This window comes from Catharus ustulatus, chromosome 22, assembly GCF_009819885.2.
Source record: "Catharus ustulatus isolate bCatUst1 chromosome 22, bCatUst1.pri.v2, whole genome shotgun sequence".
Classification (NCBI taxonomy): Eukaryota; Metazoa; Chordata; class Aves; order Passeriformes; family Turdidae; genus Catharus; species Catharus ustulatus.
This window is the reverse complement of record NC_046242.1, coordinates 6,839,438-6,860,736: the sequence shown is the minus strand read 5'-3', so window position 1 is coordinate 6,860,736 and position 21,299 is coordinate 6,839,438. Positions and strand designations below refer to the sequence as shown.

At 47.7% G+C, this 21,299-nt stretch overlaps 1 protein-coding gene across 6 annotated transcripts in view; it reads left to right on the top strand.

The window, feature by feature from the left end:
- Positions 1-21,299, top strand: part of COL26A1 (collagen type XXVI alpha 1 chain) — a 168,804-nt gene that overhangs the window by 112,356 nt on the left and 35,149 nt on the right. For 4 of the 6 annotated variants that reach the window (XM_033078461.1, XM_033078464.1, XM_033078462.1 and 1 more), the window contains exons 4-5: positions 1,131-1,172; positions 16,024-16,085. In XM_033078461.1, coding sequence (XP_032934352.1) covers positions 1,131-1,172; positions 16,024-16,085 — 104 coding nt within the window. The remainder of the gene's footprint in view (positions 1-1,130; positions 1,173-16,023; positions 16,086-21,299) is intronic. The other 2 variants (XM_033078465.1, XM_033078463.1) reach the window with 1 other exon arrangement.

Here is a 21,299-nt window from a genome sequence, read left to right as displayed (position 1 = left end):
CAACTTCCCAGACCTTTGCACAAAACCATCCAGGACTCCAAACTAACAAAAACCACATTCAAAGCAATTATCTGCTCTTGTTTGCTTGGTTTTAATGTGATGTTTCTAGACACTGGTACAACAAACACACTCTTGTAAAGTCTTGTAACAGTTGTTTGCAGTTAGTATCTTCAAGATGGTTTTGTGTGTGCTGATCATGACTAATATCCATCACTTCAGTGGGACTGTCACCCTCTGCTGCTGGGGGAAGTTTTTCCTACTAAGACAATTACTTTCTCAGCTTGTTTAGCATTTTTCTCTTCCCTTTTATTACCCTTTTATTCACAAAACACAGATACTGATTTGCTCATACATTTCCAGATGAAATTGCTTTGTGGTTCACAGACTTAAATAATTAGGTCTTCACAGACATCAGACTGGTTATAAAGGCAGTTGGAGTCATCATCTCTGGTTTTACACTTGGAAACAGAAAAAGTCTGTAGAGGGGAGGTGACCAAACCAGCTGAGAGTCTGTCTTGGCAGGGCTGGGGGAATACACCCCTCTGAAGTGTACTCTGATTTTCTGAGCACTAGGAGATATTTCTGTGCCCATACTGCTGAAGGCTGTCCCTCCACCTTTATTCCATCTCTTCTTGTCACAAACATCATTCTTAGCACATGCACCAGCTGCTGGAAAGATGCTGGATTCTTCTCCCCATGGCTCAGCCAACCCAGCAGCAGCTGCTCTCCCCCCTTGCACCTGGGACCATTTTCCCCTCATTGTGTGTGATGGAAGCAGCGACTGCTATTATCCCAAAAACCCACCCCAGATCCAAACCCTGCCCCTTTCCCACTGAGCTGGAGTGGATGCTGCAGCCTGTGTCCTTCAGGAAGTTTTATTTCCTGGGAGCATCACCTGCAGAGGAGCAGGGCAGTTTTATTTCCTGGGAGCATCACCTGCAGAGGAGCAGGGCAGTTGTGTTTCCTGGAATCATCACCTGCAGAGGAGCAGGGCTGGGGAGGGAGGTGTGTGCTGTGCACTGGGGCAGTGGAGGCAGCTCCATTGCAGCCAGTGAGCTCTGCTGGGCCAGCACAGTGCAGGGTTTGAGGGTTTGCACAGAGCAGAGATAACTCCTTGTCTCCCCCCGCAGGTTCCTCTGGCCGCCAGCTCGGCTCCTTCCCCAGCCAGGACCGTAAGTGGGACCAGGGGTACCCGGAGAGAGAGCCCCGAGCTGGGCTGGCTTTGGGGGAGGGGGGCTGTGCCAGCCAGGGCTGCCCTTTGCTTCTGGGGAGAAGCTGCTGGGAGGGGGGCTGTGAGTCTCTGCTTTCTGTCTCAAGAGTCTGGAAAAGGGAGCTGGGAATGGGAGCTTCTCTCTGGGGACTGCCCAGGTGTCACCTGCTGAGCACCTGGGAAGGGCCACCCTGCTTTCCCTGTGCTCCTTTTGCTTGGGTCACTGCCTGAGAGAGGCACCAGCTCCTGGGGCTGTCTCAGGGTGCCTCTTCTGCTTCCTTGCCATTAAACTCATGCCTCTGTCAGGAAAATTAATGCACAAACACCACAGGTTTATGTCCAAAAAGGAGACAGAGGAGTCCTGTAACTTTATTTGAATAAAGGGAGAGGCCATGGGGCATTTCCCTGGGATCTCTCAGATTTTTGGAGGACCCAGCCTCCTTTTTATCCCAATTTCCCATCCACATTCCCCTCTCTCTTTCCCCATTGCTGAGGTACTTGAGAGGCACAGACTTCCCAAACACTGATAGCTGAGATTCCCCTCTAATGTACAACCCTCCCTTTGCATTTTTAATTCTTACAGAATTCATAGTTTTTCCCTCCATTGTTTCTTTCATCTTCCAATACCCAGTTTCATTTCTGCAGTTTGTTTGTAAAGGCAAATGTCTTTTTCCATTCATCAATCAGTGCAATCCATCCCATTGTTTCTTCTATCTCCCAGTGTTGGTTTGATCTACCAGCAGACCCACAGCTTGTTTGTAAAGACAAATCCAACATTCCTCTCACTTCTCTTTCCCCCAACCTGCTCACGCTTCTCCTCAATCTTTTGGGGTGGGATGCTGACAGGGAAGGGGTTTCTTGCTGAGGTGAGTACCCAGAGGGAGGGTGGCTGTGGCCTCACCTGCAGCTGCAGCAAGGAGAGAGATCCCTGAGCCATTGGCATCCAGCAGCCTGCTGTCTCCTCGTGTCTGAGTGTGTTGGAACAGCCTCCCCTGAGAAAACCAAACTGGTTTTAAAGGTTGAAAGTGAATGAAAGCTGATTTGTTGCTTGCTGGTGCATGAGCTGTGTGTCTCCAAACCAATGTTAAAAACTCACTTGAAATTTCTCTGGTGCAGATGCCAAAGCTCAGACAAGGTTTTAAATTCTAAAATGTATCTCCAATGATGGTTAATCAATGAAAAGCAAGAATTTACATGGGAGTCTTTGTGGCTGATGGCCACATGCAGGTTTTGTGGAAGGTGAAATTGTGGCAGCTCTGAAGCAGCACATGCTGAGTTATCCCAAGTGCTGGGATGTGAAGGCAGTGCTGTGACAGGGCATGAGGAACTCTCACTGCTCTGCCTCTCTGCTCCCCTTGCTGAACACAGCAGAAAAATCCATGTCCCACAGCCCAGAAGCTCCTGTGATGCCTCAGATCAGGACAAGCCCCAGCCTTGTGCCCCACCCTCCATGGAGTTGTGCTTCTTGCTGCAGCTGCAGCTCACCTCTGTGTGCCCTGCCCAGGGGTGTCACAGCATTGCTGCTGATTCCTCTTGGAGTGCTTGTCCAGGCTGGAACTGGCCCTGGGTCCCAGGCACAGCTGGAGGAGTGGCAAGCAGCCAAGCAGGGCAGAGAGGGCAGCCTGGGAAGGATCTGTGTCAAATCTGCAGCGCTGCACCCCCTGGGTGGGACCCTGAACATGCCCAACACTATTCCCAGTGCTCACTACAGAGACCAGAGCACATTTGGAGTGTAACAGCTTCCTTGAAATTCTTAATTCTTACTGTATCAGGAAAAAAATCAATATCTGAGTAGAGAAACCAGCCCAAATCCTTCTGGGAGGGAAGGATCCCTCTGTTCTTGTTTCTATCCTTATTCCCTTTCCCACTCTCTGCCGTGGTTTGGGATGCTGTTGCTGACTCCCCTGTGTTAACCTGGGCATGTCCTGGCACACAAATGCACTCCTTACCACAGTGACTCATGTTGGAGCTGCCATGTGGAGGAACTGATGACATGTCCAAGGACACATGGGAAAGCCCTGTGTCAGCACAAGTTGTATCTACATTTTCTGCAGTCCTTATTATTGGTCCTGCCACAGACCACTCTTAGTTCTGGGTTGTCTTGTTACAGTGGTGATTTGTTTCCTTGGCCTGAAACTTTGTGCTTCAGTTTCTCCCTTGGTGGCTGTGCCCTTTTCAACATCTGTCCTGCTGGGTATTCAGAGAGAGCACGAAGAGTCCTGCCCCTGCACACCACAGCCCTCAGAGGGACAAGATATTAAATCATCTTAAAATGAGGTTTACTCCACTGTGCATTTTCACACCCTTTTAAGGTTTCATCCAGGCAAAATCTAGTGATGCTGTTGTTCTGCTAATGTGACAGCAGGTTAGAGAATATGGGCTGGGTGTTTGTGATGGGTGTTTGGGATGCTCTGAACACCTCTCCTACAAACACAGGCTGAGAGAGCTGAGGTTGTTCAGCCTGGAGAAGACTCCAAGGAGATCTTAGAGCCCCTGCCAGTGCTTAAACAGGGCTTATAAAAGGAAGGAGAGAGACTTTTTATACAGGTGACAGAACAAGGGCAATGGTTTTATTCTCAAAGTGGGGAGGTTTAGATTAGATAGAAAGGATAGGTAGGAAGAAATTGTTCCCAGTGAGGGGAGGGGAGGCCCTGGTACAGTTTACCCAGAGAAGCTGTGGCTGCCCCTGGATCCCTGGAAATGTCCAAGGCCAGGTTGGACAGGGCTGGGAGCAGCCTGGGACAGTGGAAGGTGTCCCTGCACATGGCAGGGGAGTGGAACTGGATAATACTTCAGTTCCTTTCCAACACAAACCAGTCTATCCTTCTATGATTTATAGGGTTTTTTTGACTGTGGAAGGAATCCTCCTTCTTGACAATCTGGCCTGGGGTTGCTTTTGTTGCCTGATGTTTGAAGGTTTCATTCCATGGCTTGATTTTAGTCATCTAAGTGATACTCTGATTTTAGGATGTGGGCTAAAGCCTTTGGAAGTGTGGGGCCAGGCAGGGACAGCATTGCCTGGATGTGGTTATGGGCTTTTTCTACACCCTGGTGATGTGCACCCCAATACTTTGGGATTGTCACTTCAGGCAAGGTGGGCAGGTAATAACAGCTCTCCCTGAGCTGCTGTTGTATTTCTCAAAGGTCTCTGTGTTTCCTTTCACACTGCAGCATTCCTCATGGGCTCCTAAGCACTGCAGTACAGAGAGTTCTGCAGATGCTTCTGGCTGCACTCAGGCACTTCCAGCCCTTCCCAAGGTGGGTGTCTCTGCCTGGCCTTTGCTATTGGCTGTTTCTGAGGCTTCAGCCCATTAGAAACTTTAGTTTCAGGGAGTGAAGTGGAATTTAAACTATCTGAATATAGTCCTTTGTGTCAAATCAAATGATTTGTTAAAGTGAGGCCAGATTTGTGGGGAGAATCAATCTTTTTTATTAGATCAACTGATGTGGAAAAAGCAGACAAACTTGCAGGCATATTAACCCTTCTGCTTGCCTGTGTTTGTATGGCAAGAATGAAGAGGCCTGTGTGCCAGGGGAGGTGTGCTGCAGGCTGTGCATTCCCTCTGACTGTTCCTCTGCAGCCCTGCTCTGAATGCAGGCATGGCTGGTATCTTTGGGTGTGCTTGTACACTTTTTGGGGAGAAAGACTTCTCTCCCTCTGTGTTTGGACACTAGATGTTACCACAGAACAAATAATGGGCTCTGCTCTGCAGCTGACTCATTGTGCAAGTCTGGGGCTGATTACTGAATCCCTCTGTGCCTCCATTTCCATCTGTAAAATGTCACAGATGCCCACCATTCATAAATCGCTTTCAGATTTCCAGATGAGGTGCTGTGTAAGTGTAGAACAGCATTAGTTTATGCATATTGTGCTAGAGGATAACACAAACCACATGCAGCAGAGGAGCCTCACAGATGTGTCTCCTTCCACTGCAAAGGCAAGACCAGGCTGATGATTTAGCACAGCACTAATTGGGCTAAAACAGGAGATTGCTTTTGTACTGATGCAATTGTCACCATTCAAGTCCTCATTTACCAATGGTTCCTGGAGGTAGCCCAGAGCTTCCCAGCTGAGGGGAGCTGCAGTGCCTTGCCTTTGGAAGCAGAGCATCCCAGCACCCACCACTGCACACCTCTGGGAAGGGCTCCCATGGTTTGGGATGAATGTGCATCTTGCTCAGCCTCCAGCTGCACTTAGCACGGATTTTCCTGGCATTTCCTGGTCTCCAAGCAAAGGCATTTCCAGTGCCTTTCCTGGGTGTTGCACACACACAGGAATCCCCATTTATTGATAAGAAAAGCTGTTCCCATGGCTGCTGCAAGCAGAGCCTGGCAGCTGTTCAGCATTAAGTCAATTCTCAAAGTTTAAAGGATTTGTGGGCTGTGATGGTTTGGGTTCAGGCAATTAACTCTGGTGAAGTGCCTGAGAGTGTCCTGCAGACACATTTCACGGAGAAAGATGAACTTAAACAGTTAAGAGCTCTGATTTGATTAAGTGCCCTCAAGTTTCTGTATTTTGCTGTTGGGGCTAAACTCTCAGTGGGTACAAAACCTAGGAGCTCTGACTGCAGGAGAATTATGGTTGTTGCTTCCCATTACAACCTGGCCCTGTGCTTGTTTTAAAGTGCCAAAATCAGCACTGCTGCCAGCAGCATCACATGGCAGCAGGCACCAGTGACTGTGCATCAGCTTCTAAAGCTCGAGCTGTGTCATTTTAAAGCCCTGCTTGGACTTATTTGCCAGTGTATTGTTGCCTGGTGCTCAGAAGTGATTATTGATGGGTTGGAGGTGTCTCTGGAGGTATCCAGTTCCTCCTTGGTGTACTGCAGGCAAATTGCACCGTTCTGGGTTTGTCCATTTTGGACTGGCTGGCTCTTCTCCCCATTCCTCATCAGTGCTCAGAGGCAGGGTCAGAATTCATTGTCAAAACCTCCACAGCTGGAAGAGTAACACAATATTGAGGCAGAGTGCGTGGGGTGACAGGCGTGGGAGAGAAGATTGGCTGACACCCAGCCCTACCCAGAGCTGCCATGGTCCAGGAGAAACCTCCCCACATGCTGGGCCTTCATTCCTGGCTCTAAACTTGCCATCTCAGGCGTTTTTAAGGAGAGTTCCAGGGTGGAATCATCTAGAACCTCCTAATGAAGCTCCTGAAGCTGCCACCAGCATGAGGTCTCTTAGGGGACACGCTGTGCTCCTTGTTGGGTCAGAGGAGTGCAAAAAGGAAATGGTGATTAAGTGAATAGATCCCCACATTTGGGAAGTATTTAGTGAGTTTTGGATTAAAACAACAGAATGCAGAAATCCTGGGAAACATTTTGGTTCTGAATATGCTTTGATTTTTCAGTCTAAAATTGAAAGCTTCTTTAGAAGAGTTAAAAATCTGAAGGTGAAATTGAAATGTGCCTGGATAAGTCCATGCAGATATTTCCCTTACTAATTTTTCTTCACCCAGAAGTTAACAAAGCAGCAACAGAAAACAAACCCAAACAAAAAGTCCTTTGCACAGCTCTGTGCTCACTGCTAATGGGATGCAAGTGTTACCTTGTCCTTCACACTGTGGAGACCAGAGGATGTGAGGGATTTGCTGGCTCCCCTGACAGCCCAGCAGCCCTGGGTGTCCTGCAGAGCAAAATCACAGCTGCAGAGAAATGTGGGGAGGATTCCTCTTCCTGCTGCTCAGATCTGTGAGCACCACTGCAGGCTCAGGGGGATTTGGGTGAAGGCCAGCAAGGGGTACCCAGCAGAGTGAGGTCCTGCAGGGATGTCCTGTGCCTGCATTTCAGCTCCCAAGGGCTCAGGGTGCTCACTGCCCTGTGCAGGGGTGTTGGGTGAGGGCTGTGGGGGCTGTTCAGAGCCCAGGGAGGGAGGGAGAATGGACAAACCATGGGGTGAACCTGAGGCTGAAATGCTGGCGTGGGAAATCAAACCTTTGCAAAAGTGCCCATGCCAATAACAATAATAATAATAATAATAACTATCATCAGTGTGCATCTGCTGGAGAAAGAATGTGCAAACACATTCACAAAACTATTCTGATGTTCAGGGAGCCAAATTCTTCTGAATTCTCACCATCCTTTTCAGTAGCTTAATGAGTTGTTTTCCTTATTGGTCTTTCAGCTGGTTTTTTGTCCTGGCTAAAGGAAGCCAATGCTAAATGCTCTGGATGAGGAACAACTAGAGCTTGACTGAGCATCCTGAATGTCACACATTTGTGGGTTACAGGGACTTTGTCCAACCCTAGAGCTGCCCTGCAGCTTTGCAGGTCCAAGTAATAAAACTCAAAGCAGGGGTAGAATTTGAGGTCAGAAATCCCAACTGGAAACAAGATGCATGTTTCCTATGCAATGGTTAAGTTTGGATGCAGTTCACTAAGGAAACCTTGGTTGTCTGGCTCTGGAGTGTCTTTATGAAACACAAGCCCCAGCTCAGCACACGATGTTTGGCTCCAGACTGTGAGAGATTCCCTGACCTGTGCTACACAGGTGCAGAACCAATATTGTGAGAGTCCCTGCAGACTTCATGGTCAGCCTGATTCAAGTGTTTCCTTTTGTCCTGTCTGCTTCCTTATTTCATGTTACACTGCACCATATTTTGACTGCATTTTCCCCCTGATTGCTTCTCCCAGCAGGGAAAAGCAGTCTGGTTTGTAAGGGATGTGAAGCCATCTCAATGTGAGATGAACTTTGGATGTAGTGGAGTTTCTGTTCTTCACTGGGGTCAGGTCCCATGAAGTTTCTCTCCATGTCACAGAGCAGGGATTGAGGGAGAAATGAGTTTAGTTCAAGGATGGTGGTATCAGACCTGGGATTGTGGCACAGTGAGGACTGGACCAGCTGTAGGAGGAGAGTTTTCCCCTGGGAAGGAGCCCCAGGCCCTGTGGACATAATTCCTTGGCTGTGGAATCCCTCTTTTAATTTGGGGACTTCTAATCTAGTTTAGATTTGCCCTGTCTTGCTGTGAGAGTTTTCTAGATGCATATTGTGTGTCTTTATTTTCTGTCATTTTATTTGCTTTGTCTGCTTTGCTGCCATGCCCTGCTACAGCTGGGAACCAAGGGAGGGTTTGTTTGGTGCAATATCAAAATTATTGAGTAGCTCCAATGCCACCAGCATCACTTGGAGCTCCAGGATCACCAGCAAGGCTTTGGCAAACTCACACTGGACAGGTAAAATCTTTGTTTTCAGGGTAAATTCAGTCAGGGTAAATTCAGTGAAATATCCTTGGTGCTTGTAAGAATCAAGATGATGCATTTCTATCCAAACATGTTGCACCCAAACCTAGCCTTTCCCTGCTAAAGCTTCCTGTGGCAGGTGGAGATGGGCTGAACATGGATCTCACAGCTGATGGCTGCCTGGGAATAAATGATCCTGACCAAACTGCAAATGCTGACACAGCACCAGCCCCAGCAGCAGCATGGAAGAGCACAAAAAAGAGGAATTATGGATAAAATTAGTGACTGGGGTGGGAGTGTGCACGTGTGAAATCTTAAACAAAACATGAGTGATGTGAGCTGTTTAAGAACAGACCTGGGTGAATAATGGAGGGATGTTGGCTTGATCTGCCAAATCAAAAAATTGGAAAGCAAAATTATTTGGGAGAATCTGAAATGGAAAATTTTAAGGTTTTGACACAGTGTGCTAACTAAAATATGGGTTTGAGTCAATCAGAATAGTTTCTTTTGACCCAAACTAAACCATTTACTTAAGACTATTTAATTTGTTCATTTATTTTTAATTTATGTGAGATTTGAAAAAAATGCTATTCAAAACTTAAGGCTGAAACATTTAACTCAGAAGGCATGAAAAATCATGTAAGAAAAAGACATCTAGAGATAATATGGCAAAACTTTTTAAAATTGCACCCCATTTTTTTCACTTGAAACAATGTACCAAATTTTGGGAAGCTTCTTGAATAGCTGTTACTCCAACAACTTGGAGTAACTTGCATTTTGTGGTAAATTTTCTTTTCACTCAGTTTTGCTAAGGTTTTTTTTTACAGACATTTCAAAAACACTGAATGTCATGATAATGAAAAAACAGTTATTGTTTGTGAAAAAAAAAGCCTTTTCCTCTTTAAAAAGGGGAAGAAGAAAGTAGACACGAAAATGAAGTATGAACACTTTACAAGAGGAAAAGGATCAGATAGCAGTTCTCATAAGAAAGGAAATCTGAGCTGCTTTTTAAAGATAGCCAGTAAAGTTAAGGGTAAGGGTTGTTATAATAGAGATATGAGAGACATTACAAATGGGGGAATTTTGGCAGTGATTGGGGTCTCATAGCAGAGATGGTGAATTATCTGGAATGGAGGTAAAAAGGCAAAAAATATTCTGGAGGTGTTCTGTTTCATATTGATAGGCAACCTAATAACTCACAATTTCCAGGTGAAGATAAAACGTTCCAGCCTGCAAAACCCTGATGTGAAAACTGTGGGAAAGAACAAACCCTCTTTGGTCAAAGAGACCTTCTCTAAGTTTCTCTGAGCTCCAGGTTCCTGATGTGTGAGATGTTTTAATTGTGCTGATGAGCAGGATGAGTGGGATGTGCTGGGGCTGTGCCAGTGCCAGCCTGGAGCACAGAATGGTCTGAGCTGGAAGGACCCTGCAGGATCAGAGTCCCACTCTTGATGGGCAGGAGGGCACAGGGTGGAAGGTGAGGCTGTGGCCAGGCTGGGGCATGGACAGGACACAGATTTGGTGTGAAATGCTGGGAAGAAGAGGCACTGAGTGCACAGCTCTTCTCTGGGTTGGGTGACTCTGCCTTGCTGTCCCAGCAGCACGGCTCTGACAGCCCTGCCCAGTGAAGCTTCCCCTTGCCACTGTCTGCCAGAAGGGGAAGAGTTGGGGCAGGCACTGATCTCTCCTCTGCTGAGCAGTGACAGGATCTGGAATGGCTGGAGCTGTGTCAGGGGATATCAAGGAAAGTTCTTCCCCAGGGATGGGCACAGCCTGAGGCTGCCAGAGCTCCAGGAGAGTTTGGACACTGCCCCAGGGATGCTCAGGGTGGGATTGCTGGGGGTCTGTGCAGGGCCAGGGGCTGGGCTGGGTGATCTCTGAGTCCCTTCCAGCTCAGGATACTCTGTGATTCTGTGGTTTACAATGCACACAGCAAGTAAACATCAGGGCAGTAAACAGAGCAGTGGAGTCTTAATGATCCTACCCTAAACAAAACTCAGCGAGCTTCCCCTTGCAGAAGCAGCTCCTGCTCTGGCTTTACTGGGACTGGAGCTGTGGCCAGGCTTGGAGCCCTTCCCTTCCACAGCTCTCCAGACCTTTATTCCTGATCCTTTGCTGCCCAGGCCAGGTGTCAGAGTGTCCATCCCTCCTGCCAGCCCTCTGCCCTCCCCGGGCTCAGCCCCGCTGCAGGGCTGCACACACGGCCCCTCTAAACAAGCACAATTAATAAAGCCTATCTAGCCAACATCTGACTCTCATTAAAGGAAATGTGTTGAAAAAACAGATCCCAGGTTGGCTGTGATTTATGGCTTGGGCCTGCTATCCTTCACAAGCACTGGCGAAAGCTTTTGCAAAGGGCCAGAACATAAACTACTTAAGGAAACTCAGTAACCATGTAAAAAGGCTGGAAGGGTCAAATCAGACAAATTAAAGAGAGGTGGAGATGCAAGCCCAGGCTGGCTGTCCCCCAGCTGAGGGCCACCTAGGTAGGCACAGATCTGTGTTCATATTTCTGCTGTGGAATTCGACTCGAAATTCCTCCTGTGCCAGTGTCAGAGAGTGTCACTGTTCTTTCCTGGCTAAAGTGTGCATTTGTGTGTGGCAGTAAGGGCTCAGTGCTCTGGTGGTTTCTCCCAGAGTGTCAGATAAAACTTCAGTGCATGAGATCCTGGGTGCTCACTGAGTTAATGGTGCTTCCCATTTCCCTTGGGAGCTTTGAGTTCATCCTTTTCTCTTTGCAAAGAAACTTGGTTGACTGGGTGAATTTAGCTGAGTTCTTCCACATGTGCTCAGAGACTGCTCTGAACTTGTCCTGGGGGAAGGTCTGCTGAGCAAAGCTGGTCTCCTGCTTACTTTGACAGACAAAATGTTCTTTTTGGACCATCTTGAGCTGTGTCACTGCTTTGCCAGGGCAGTGCAGCCCAGGCTGTGACTGTGGTGCTGCAGGAGCTGCTCCAGCAGGGCTGGTGCTGCAGTAGCTGCACACTCAGAGCTGTTGTGTTGAGTTTCATGGAGCTGCTGTTGCCTTCCCAGTGCTCCAACACGGGCTGTTGGCAGCTCTGGTTTGCTCCCCTGCCCTGGGGATAACCCAGCCTGTCCTCTTTGTGCATGGCCATGCAAGGGAAGTGCTGGGCTAGATCAGATGGAGAGGGAAGAGCTGCCAGGTAGGTTGTGTCACAAAAATCAAGCATTTAATTTGTGTCTCTGTGTCTGTGTTACATTTGGTCCTTTTTCATCCTTTGACCTTGGATCCTTTGCAGGTCCTTTACATCAAGCTAACAATGGATGAAAGGAAAGTGAGCCTGAGGGAGGGAGGTGTGTTGTTTGGGGTCTGAGCAGGTTGAAGCATGAGCTGCAGATGTGATTCTCATGTCCCCCAGCCTGCCTGCATGCTATGCCTCATTGCATTGCAAGGTTGAAGTTTCTTGTAATAGCAAAATATGGTCTTGAAAAAAAACTGGCTGCAAAGACTTTATTTGTTTAAACAAAGGCTTTGTGATTCCAGAATTCTCTCTCCTTTCATAAGCTATAAACCACCTCCTCTGCCTCCCCTCTGAAACACAAATTCTGGAGCAATCCATCAAGAAAAAGAGAGACAGAGCCTTGATCCCTTGACTTCAGTTGAGCAGTGCAATTTATATCTACTGAGCATCTGGCTGTAGGGAAACCAAAAGCCTTTTAAATATTCTGCAGAGACTCTGGGTGTACAAATGAGCGTGGGCTGTCAGAGCTGAGAAATTGCGCAGAGGTGCCAAGAGGTTTCTTTGGCTTTTTACACAAAACTGACCTGTGGCCCCATGGTGAAAGTTGGGCTGGTTCTTCTTTTACTGCCCTCAGTGCCACTGTGATTGCTGTGCTGAAATCATCTGAGCCCTGTTGGTGTCAGGCTGTTATCACACTGCTCTTGTTAGGATTTCAGGCAGGAATCTGAAGACTTGTGGGGCTTTCAGGCTTGAGAAGCTGAAGTGTGCAAGTATTTAATATTGAAATGATGCAAAGCAGGAGTGCCAGGTTAACAAGGTACCTGAAGCATCATTCACTGCTTTAGGTCACTCTCAGGGGTGGATCCAGCCTGGAAGCTCAGGCACAGCTCTGCTGCACTGGAAACTCATCTTTAACAAAGATGGGTTGAACATATCAACCTTTGTGTCAGGGTTAAGGGGGTCACAGCTGGTACAGAGTTCCTGGGTTGTTGTTTTCCAGCATGTCTCCTCTGCATTAGAATTTTCCATCCCTCCAGTTGCATTCCAATTGAAAGGGAGAGATGTGCTGGGACAGTAACTGTGAGACGTGGTGGAGACAGACTGGCTGTCACAGGATATGCTGGTACTGTCTCATGTTCATTATCTCAATTATTTATCCTCCCTGCTGGAATATTTCTGAAACAAATCCTACCATGTGTTTTGAGGTTGGGATTCATAGAGTGAAATCACAACTCCTTTCTCAGAGTTTAGCTGGAAAAATACAAATCTGCCAACTAGGAATAGAAGGGAAATAAACTGTGATTCTGTGCAGCAACAAGTGATGGATTTCTGCAGATATGGAAAGCGTCTGCTCTGCAGCCCCAGGTCACAGAGTGTGTGCATTTGCCCCAGTGTTGTATTTGTTCCATGAGAAATAATGATGTGAGATTCTCAAGCTCTTTTTAATAACACAGATTGCTTTCACCCTGATCAGAAAATTCAGCTTCACAGTCCCAGGCCTTGGAACCACCAGCCATCAAGATTAGACACTAAATACTTCAGTGCATCGTGGTTAGGGAAGATATTTATTAGCTTGATTTGTCACCACTGTTCTCAGCTTTCTGCAAGGACAGCTGTGGAGCCCAGACCCTGAAGAGCCTGTCCCTGGTGTGTGGTGAGGGACTTTGGATGGAGTGTCTGACACTGAGCCCTGAGCACTCACCCCTGCCTTTGAGAGCCTTGTCTGCCTGTTGGTCAGATAAATAAATGTCACATGGGGTTGTTGGCAGAACTCTTGCCTTAGTAAGATCTTTTGCATTAGGATATCCACTTTTGGATTATTTAACTGTCTTTTGGGCCCAGTCTAAGTACCTTGGGTGTGGATCTGTATTTCCAGGCATTTCACAACAGAAAGGATCAGAGATCAAATCCAGCTTGAACTTAAGTAGTTCTCTTTCTGACCCAGGCTGTGTTTTCTGCCTGTTTCAACATCACTGACATGAAGATCATATTAGTACAAATATCACATTGCTGGTTTCTCTCCTCTTCTGTCACTTTGTCCATTTAAATCAAACCTTTTCTATTCCAAATGCACCTGAGAGGGCTCTTTGAGACCCTCCTGAAGAGCAGAGAGAGCTGCTGGACTGCTGCTGTCCCTGAACCCTGTCCTTCTCCTGGGAGCTGGTTGATTCACCCCTGTGCACAGGGAGGGTACAAACCCTTTTTTAATGAGCTGAGCTCTCCAGAGGGACCTTAAGTGGTCATTCCATCTCAGAGATGCAGAAATGGTTTTCAGACAGTTCAAGTCTGTCTGTCTAAACCTGTGGGAGTTGCTCATATGTGCAAGCCAGCAGAAGGGAGAGCAGGACTCTGTATTTTATTTGCTCTGTAACACATCTGGTGCATCTTTTGGCTCCTGGGAGCCCTGGATTTATTCAGTCTTATCTTTCTGTGGGGATGAGCAAGATCAAAAGCATGAAGCCAGTTACATACAGAAACCAATTCCCTGTTTCACACCAGAAGCAGATCCAGACCAAACAAGCCTCACCCATTTCCTCCCCCTTAGGACAGTGCACTTATGGCACTTGCATGTTCATGGGTCAGTTCAAGCCAAAAAATATTGCCCAAGATCTATTGCAGAAAATAAAAATAAACAAAAGTTAAAGTCCATGTCAGTACTGAGCTGTGAGGAAATCCCTCCATCTGAGTGCTCCTGAAGCATCAGATGCTTTGTCTGCAAAATGTTGTGTATTATGAGATCTATGAAGATCTGTCTGGCTCCTCTGGGAAGCTACACAGCTCCTCACAGAGGAGCAGTGTGAGAATTCCTCTGGAAGGGGGATGCACTGGGTTGCTGTTAGCACTCAAATTATCTTTTTAGCCTGTAAATCACCAGGGTGGAACAGCCCAGCTTCCTGTTCTTCCAAGCCATGCACTCACATCTGTGTGTGGCTGAGAGCCACCAGGGCATGCAGTGTGCTCCATGGAGTGACTGGAGAGGTCCCTTGGGGAGGACAAAGCTTGTTGGGGGCACAGCTGAGCCCAAGGGGACCATGGCCCCTGGAACAAGAGAAACTGAGTGCTCTCAAAAAATCAGTGAAAGAACAATTGCAGAAAAGACATATCAAGCCAACAAATAGTCCCTGGAATTCCCCAGTGTTTGTTATGCACAAAAAAAACCTTCCAATTCATGGAGATTGCTCCATGACCTCAGGAAAATCAATGAAATGGGTGTTCACTCAGGCCAAAATCCATGTTCACCCATTCCCATCATAGGGAAGCTTTGGGTTCCCCCAGCATCCTCTGCATCACTGCAGCCTCAGCTGCACCTGAGCAGGCTGTTAGGGGCTCAGGAACTACAGATCAACATTCCCAGCCCTGTGGAAAACCCAGAGTTAACTATTTCCATGGGCAATCAATGAAAACAGGCTCTGGCCCTTAAGGAGCACAGAATGCACACAGAGATGTGTTTCTGCTCTATGGGACATGAGCTGGCATTCATCACCTGAATGTGGATGGTTTACCCTCTGAAATGCTTCATGCTGCAAATCATTTTCCCTTTTTGAGAACTGCAGGGCTTCAGGAACCATGAGAGGTGAGGGGTGCAGTGTGGAAGCTCTCTGAGAGCTGGGAGTGGGCAGTCCCACTCTGCTGCAAAGCACTGGGGCAGCTCCGTGTTGATGAAATCTCTCCTCAGGGCTTTATCCTCCTTCCCTCACTTTAAAATTGCTGAGATGAAACCAGAGGCAAAGCAGCAGGCCTTCTGTTTAGATGAGGAATGTCCTTTGGAGGGAGCAGCCACTTTAACCTGCGCTCAGAGCTCATTCTGGCAATGTTTGTTCTCTCTGAGGCTGCCTGTCAGGGCTCCTTTGGTGGCTGCTGCTCCTCTGCAGCAAAGTGAGATGGAAACCACTTCATGCTGCAGCTCTGGGCTGCATCAGCCCTGGGATCTGCCTTGGGTTTCCTGGCTGTCACTGAGATGGATGCTTTGTCTCATTTGTCTGGGAGTGCTAACACAGCCTGGGAGCCCAGGGATGGAGCAGGACTCCAGAGATGGGCATTTCGTGTGTGCATTGCTCTCCTAAAACAGTGAGGAGAGAGTATTAAATGGAGTGGGGCTTGTGCAGCCTGGTGTCCTGTCAGGTGGGAGCAGGTGCCACACCAGGGCAGGACAAATGTCTCTGCCTGTGACAGCAGGGCATGCTGGTTGGCAGCATGAGAAGTCTTAAAACTGATTTTAATTTCATCTGCCTTCTGCATCTTGGGAACTTAATTTCACACTCTGCCCCCCTAAACATCCCCAAACAAGGTTCATGTAACATGGCTGTGGCTGGTGACCTGTGCAGTGGATTTGAATATTTCTTTTTCGCCATAACTGACCTGGACTCAGCCTGAAGCCCTGGGTGAACATGCACAGCCCCTGGCAGTGTGACCTCACTGTGTTTTGTTCTCTCTAGAATGCATGAACTGCACCAGGCTGGCTGATATGACCGAGAGGCTGAACACGCTGGAGGCCAAGGTAAGGAGCTGCCTTTATTCTCCTGTTTGGCCAAAATTTCCAGGAGCTGCTGGTGAAAATATGTCAGGTTGGCAGGCCTGGAGAGATCAGGTGCATCTTCCTCTCTCCATGGCAGTGGCTCTGCCCCAGAAAATGAGACACTGTTTGCCTCTCTCCTCTCCTCTCCTCTCCTCTCCTCTCCTCTCCTCTCCTCTCCTCTCCTCTCCTCTCCTCTCCTCTCCTCTCCTCTCCTCTCCTCTCCTCTCCTCTCCTCTCCTCTCCTCTCCTCTCCTCTCCTCTCCTCTCCTCTCCTCTCCTCTCCTCTCCTCTCCTCTCCTCTCCTCTCCTCTCCTCTCCTCTCCTCTCCTCTCCTCTCCTCTCCTCTCCTCTCCTCTCCTCTCCTCTCCTCTCCTCTCCTCTCCTCTCCTCTCCTCTCCTCTCCTCTCCTCTCCTCTCCTCTCCTCTCCTCTCCTCTCCTCTCCTCTCCTCTCCTCTCCTCTCCTCTCCTCTCCTCTCCTCTCCTCTCCTCTCCTCTCCTCTCCTCTCCTCTCCTCTCCTCTCCTCTCCTCTCCTTCTCCCTCTCCTCTCCTCTCCTCTCCTCTCCTCTCCTCTCCTCTCCTCTCCTCTCCTCTCCTCTCCTCTCCTCTCCTCTTTTTTCATCCCTCTGTGAAGGATGGGAAGCTCTCATGCATAGTTTAGTGGAGACAAATATTAGGGGGAGACCTTCACATTGTGGAGGGTTTTTTCTTCCCCCTACAAATAGTTTTAATTTCTACCTACTGGGATTCAGATAAATTGTTCCAGTCTAGCAACAAAGCAGCTGAGTCAGCATTCCCCTTTGATCTGTGGTCCCTCCTGTGACAGCCCACTCCTGGCTGTTACTTATCATGCTTTGGGTCCTTTAAGGCATTTACTGCTGTTATTATTCATTAACTGATGCTTATCAATGACATAAAAGAATTTAGGGAGAAACCTTTGTGGAGGGAGGTGGTGGCTGTGTGGTGGTTTTGAGGCCAGTACATGATATTATGGTAATTTGGGAATTGTTTGTGCTGAAATGAAGTCTGGAGCCTCCTCAAAGCCTTCACAGTTATATTTCACTACAGGAAAATGAAAGGGTGAGGGGAATGAAATTCGGGGGAACAGGATTGTTCAAGTGGGAACAAATGGTGAAGTGCAAAGGACAAAAGGGAGCAGGGTCTAGCAGGTGGGGCAGGAGAGAGGGAGGTGAGTGAGCCCTGTGTGTGCAGTCCTGAATCCCAGATGTGAATCAGCCCTTCCCTCCCAGGCTGTGGCCAGCTGCACCTTTCTTCACTTTCCAGGATTTTCTCTGGCTGCCTCACTGCACAAGGACAGCCAGAGACTGTCCTGCCATCACTCCCCACTGCTGGCTGGTGCTGCCCAGCACTTGTGTGGGTAACAGCACAAAGGGATGGCAGCCTCAGCTGGGGCCAGGCAGGACTCTGGGAGGGGAGGGAGGTTCTACCTGCCCACATCCCTTTGGGAAGTCAGGCAGAGCATGTCCTGCCTCTGATTTAGTGCTGCAGGCAGGCACTTTGGGTTGTTATTGTGATGATTTTCCTTCTGACTTCCCTCTGCTCCCACTCAGACCCAAGCTGGGAGCAAGGCTCATCAAAGGGGTTTACATTTACTGAGGAAAATGAGTTATTGCCTTCGTTTTTGAAGTACTAAAGACCATGTCTCTGCAAGGAGACCTTCTGCAGCACAGCCCAGCAAGGCCTTATCAATCTTTTGGCTTCCACTTTGTTTGAAAAGATGTGGATGCTTTGCAAAAATTGACTCTAGCAACAGTACATGAGTGCTGGTGCTGTACACAAGAGAAATATGCTGATTCCCCCTTTTTCAAGGTTAATTTAAGTTCAGTTTGATCTCTGTAGCAATCTAATGAACTCAGTTGTTATTATTCAACAATAGCCAGCATCATTTAAAAGGTGCTTACATTTGTTTGGTGTTGTCTGAATTCCTGCTCTGGATTTTGGAGGAAGATCCCTGTTTTGCTGGATGATCTGGATGTGAAGTTGTCTCTCAGCTGTCCAAAATGTCTTTTTGTAATTCCCATTTCACCACAGCCACCTGAGGCAGTTTTGAGGGGCACAGGAGGGATGGGATGGTCACACACATCTCTGCCAGTGGCTGTTTCCCACTGGATTTCTGCAGGTTTGTTCTGCAAAGGCACATGTGGAATTTCATCCTCCCTGTGAGCAGAGCTGGATTTCCCTGCCACAGTCCTGCTCCCTCTGGAGGGAGCTGAAGTTGAGGCACTTTGCTGCTTTTGCTGTTCTGAATTTCAGCCCAGAATGACCAAGGTATGGCAACAGGAAAGACCAGCCTGAGGTTTCTTCTTTTCTCACTCCTCTCCAGCTTTTATAGCAGCCTCCCTAAAAATGGGGATATAACCAGCAATGGTCTCATCTTTCTCATTACAAGGGTGAGCTGGTTCATCCAAATTGTAAGATCAGTGCCCAAATGGGGTAATAAAAGTGACCCTCTGATTTAGTAATATGAGAGTTGGATCAGAAAGTGAAAAGGGAAAATAAACAGCAAGCAAATGGAATGAAAAATGAACGACTCATTAGGGACCGGTGCTTTTATTGCCCCTGGGGAGAAGAGAGGCTGAGCCATGGCTCAGCTGCAGCAGAACCAGCTCTTCACATGCCTCACACCTTCCTCAGTGCTGCTCTAGGATGTCCTTGTGCTGGAGGTGTTTCTGCAGGGAGGGAGGGGAAGGCAGATGGAGTCAGGTTCCACCCTCACCTCCTGTTCCCAGCTCCCACACTCTGTCCCTAGGATGGAGTTCATGTGCTCAGCACCAGACCCACAGAGTGCCAGTTCTGCAAGCTTGGCTGATGGTGCTGAGCCGAAATCTGCAGAGCACAGGCTCTGTGTCAGGGAGGATGGTGACCATCCTGGGGTCCAGGACAAGAAATGGTGTGGGCTGGAAGATAACTGCCCCCTCCCCAAGCCCCAGCATGCCAACCCTTTTCTCTCTCCTGTGACATCTTAGTTTACACCCCCAGAACATCCCCATACCCCACGGGAGCCTTGTTGGTGGGGAGCAGAACAAACCCTGCTTTTATTTAACAGCAAAGGTTTCACTTCAGCCAGCACAGCCCAGTGGGAAGTGTGTTCAGCTCTTCCTGAATTTCCTGAGCCTGGTGCTGCCCTCCTGTGTCACAGGACTGAGTTCAGACAAACCTCGGGAGTGACAGCACTACCCACAGCAGAAAGGGATGGCAGGGCTGCAGACAGGGATGCTGGAAAGAGAGCAGGGCTGCAGGCAGGGCTGGGAAGGAAGCAGGGATGAGGCAGGGCTGGGAAAGGAGCAGGGATGAGGCAGGGCTGGGAAGGGAGCAGGGATGCAGACAGGGCTGGGAAGGGAGCAGGGATGAGGCAGGGCTGGGAAGGGAGCAGGGATGAGGCAGGGCTGGGAAGGGAGCAGGGATGCAGGCAGGGCTGGCAGATTTGCAGGCAGGGCTGCAGGCAGTTCCACACAAATTTCTGCTTATTTTGCTCACCCAGTTTGTCTAAGTAAGCACCACTACAGAGCTCTGGGCAGCACAATATTAATCCCAGGTTTGGGTTGGAGTTGGAGTGCAGTTGATCTGACTGATCTAACCCAGCCTTATCTCCTGACACCGCTCTTGCAGAGCTCGTGGCATTTCACTTAGAGCTTTAATGCCTGGAGATAGCATTACATATCCAGTGTCTGATTGATTCATTGTGTGATTGATAAATGACATGCATAGTTTTTGCATGAAAACAGTCCCTGTAATGTGATTCCCCACACAGAAGATTCTGAAAGGTTTTTAAAAAAATCTTTGTACGGTGCACAGAATTTGATCGATTCATTGCTATTTTTCTGAGATCAGCCCATTTATTTAGGAGAGATTACCAACAGCACCTTCACTGCCCATGTCTTTGGATGGTAAAGCATCACTGCTTGGAGTTTTAATGTGATCATTGCATGAAATGTTTCTGTCTTTCCCTCTTCTCCCAGCCAGTTACATGAAATACTGGCAGCTGTCTGGGATGTTTTATGGGGTTTGTCTTTCCTCTCTCTGATAGACAATAAAACAATTCCCTGCTGTAGGGGAGAAATATTTGGAAGATAGCAAATGTTTCACGGTGCTGTGACATGGCTGAGAGATTGGGAGGGGAACCAGGATTGCTTGGCCATGAGGCTGCTGCTGCCTCTGCAGGGTGGACATGAGCACTTGATACTTCCATGGATTTTCCATGTTCTGTATGTGATAGCCACAAGCAGGTATTTCCTTTCCTTTCCTTTCTGAACAGGAAGGTGCCTTATTTATTAATCCCTAAGGTTTCCTAATGGCTGTGTGCAGAATCTGTTTCTCCAGCTCCAGCAGTACATTGAATTTAAGGAGAATTTGGTAGCTATATAATAACTGGTTGGTTTCTGGTAGCAGTAACAACCTGGAACCAATCCCTGTAAAATTTCTAATTTAACGCTGATTTTCTGTAGGTTAATGACTCAAATGTCCCTAAGAATAAAATGCAGCTTCCTAACTGATACCTATAAGGAGAAACCATGAATCAAAACTGGGTGGGCAAACTTGTTGGGGTTTTTTAATTTTGTGTAACTTTGCATCCACCTCTTTTTTTTTTTATCTTTTTTTTATTTTTTTTTTTTGCTCTTCTGCAATAATCCTGATGATGAGACAGTTCGGGTACTGACCCTTCTCTCATTTGGGCATCCTGCTGTCTTTCCTAGAATGATGGTTAAAATCCTTTCCTTTTAAAGTCTAGTAATTTTTGGACCTTATTTCTTATCACTGTTGGATTGAAGGAGCAGTCTGTCCCCTAAGACTGTTCCATGTGTTTGGCCAATGCTGTAAATCGTTTGCCAGAACAACAAAAAGGCTGCAAAGGCCTCCTCGTCCACCATTCCCTCCCACAAAGTCTTTTAGTTACAAGTTTGGCATTTTTAGTCAAATGGATTTAATATTTTCATAAAATAACTTTGCAAAATTCTCTTTTCCTGACACGCAACTGAAGTTTGCCAAGCAAGTCCTGTGTCTGCATTAGGAGATACTTTTGGTGTGTTTAATACCTGGGAACACTGTTTACAAGCTTTGACTTTTTAAGAAAAATGCTTTTGTGGACAAGCAATGGGTTTTGTCAAGGGAGGTGTGTGAGGAGCCCAAGGGATGTACTCAGATCCTTTTGTGATTTGGTGTCTGAACATTCAAATTT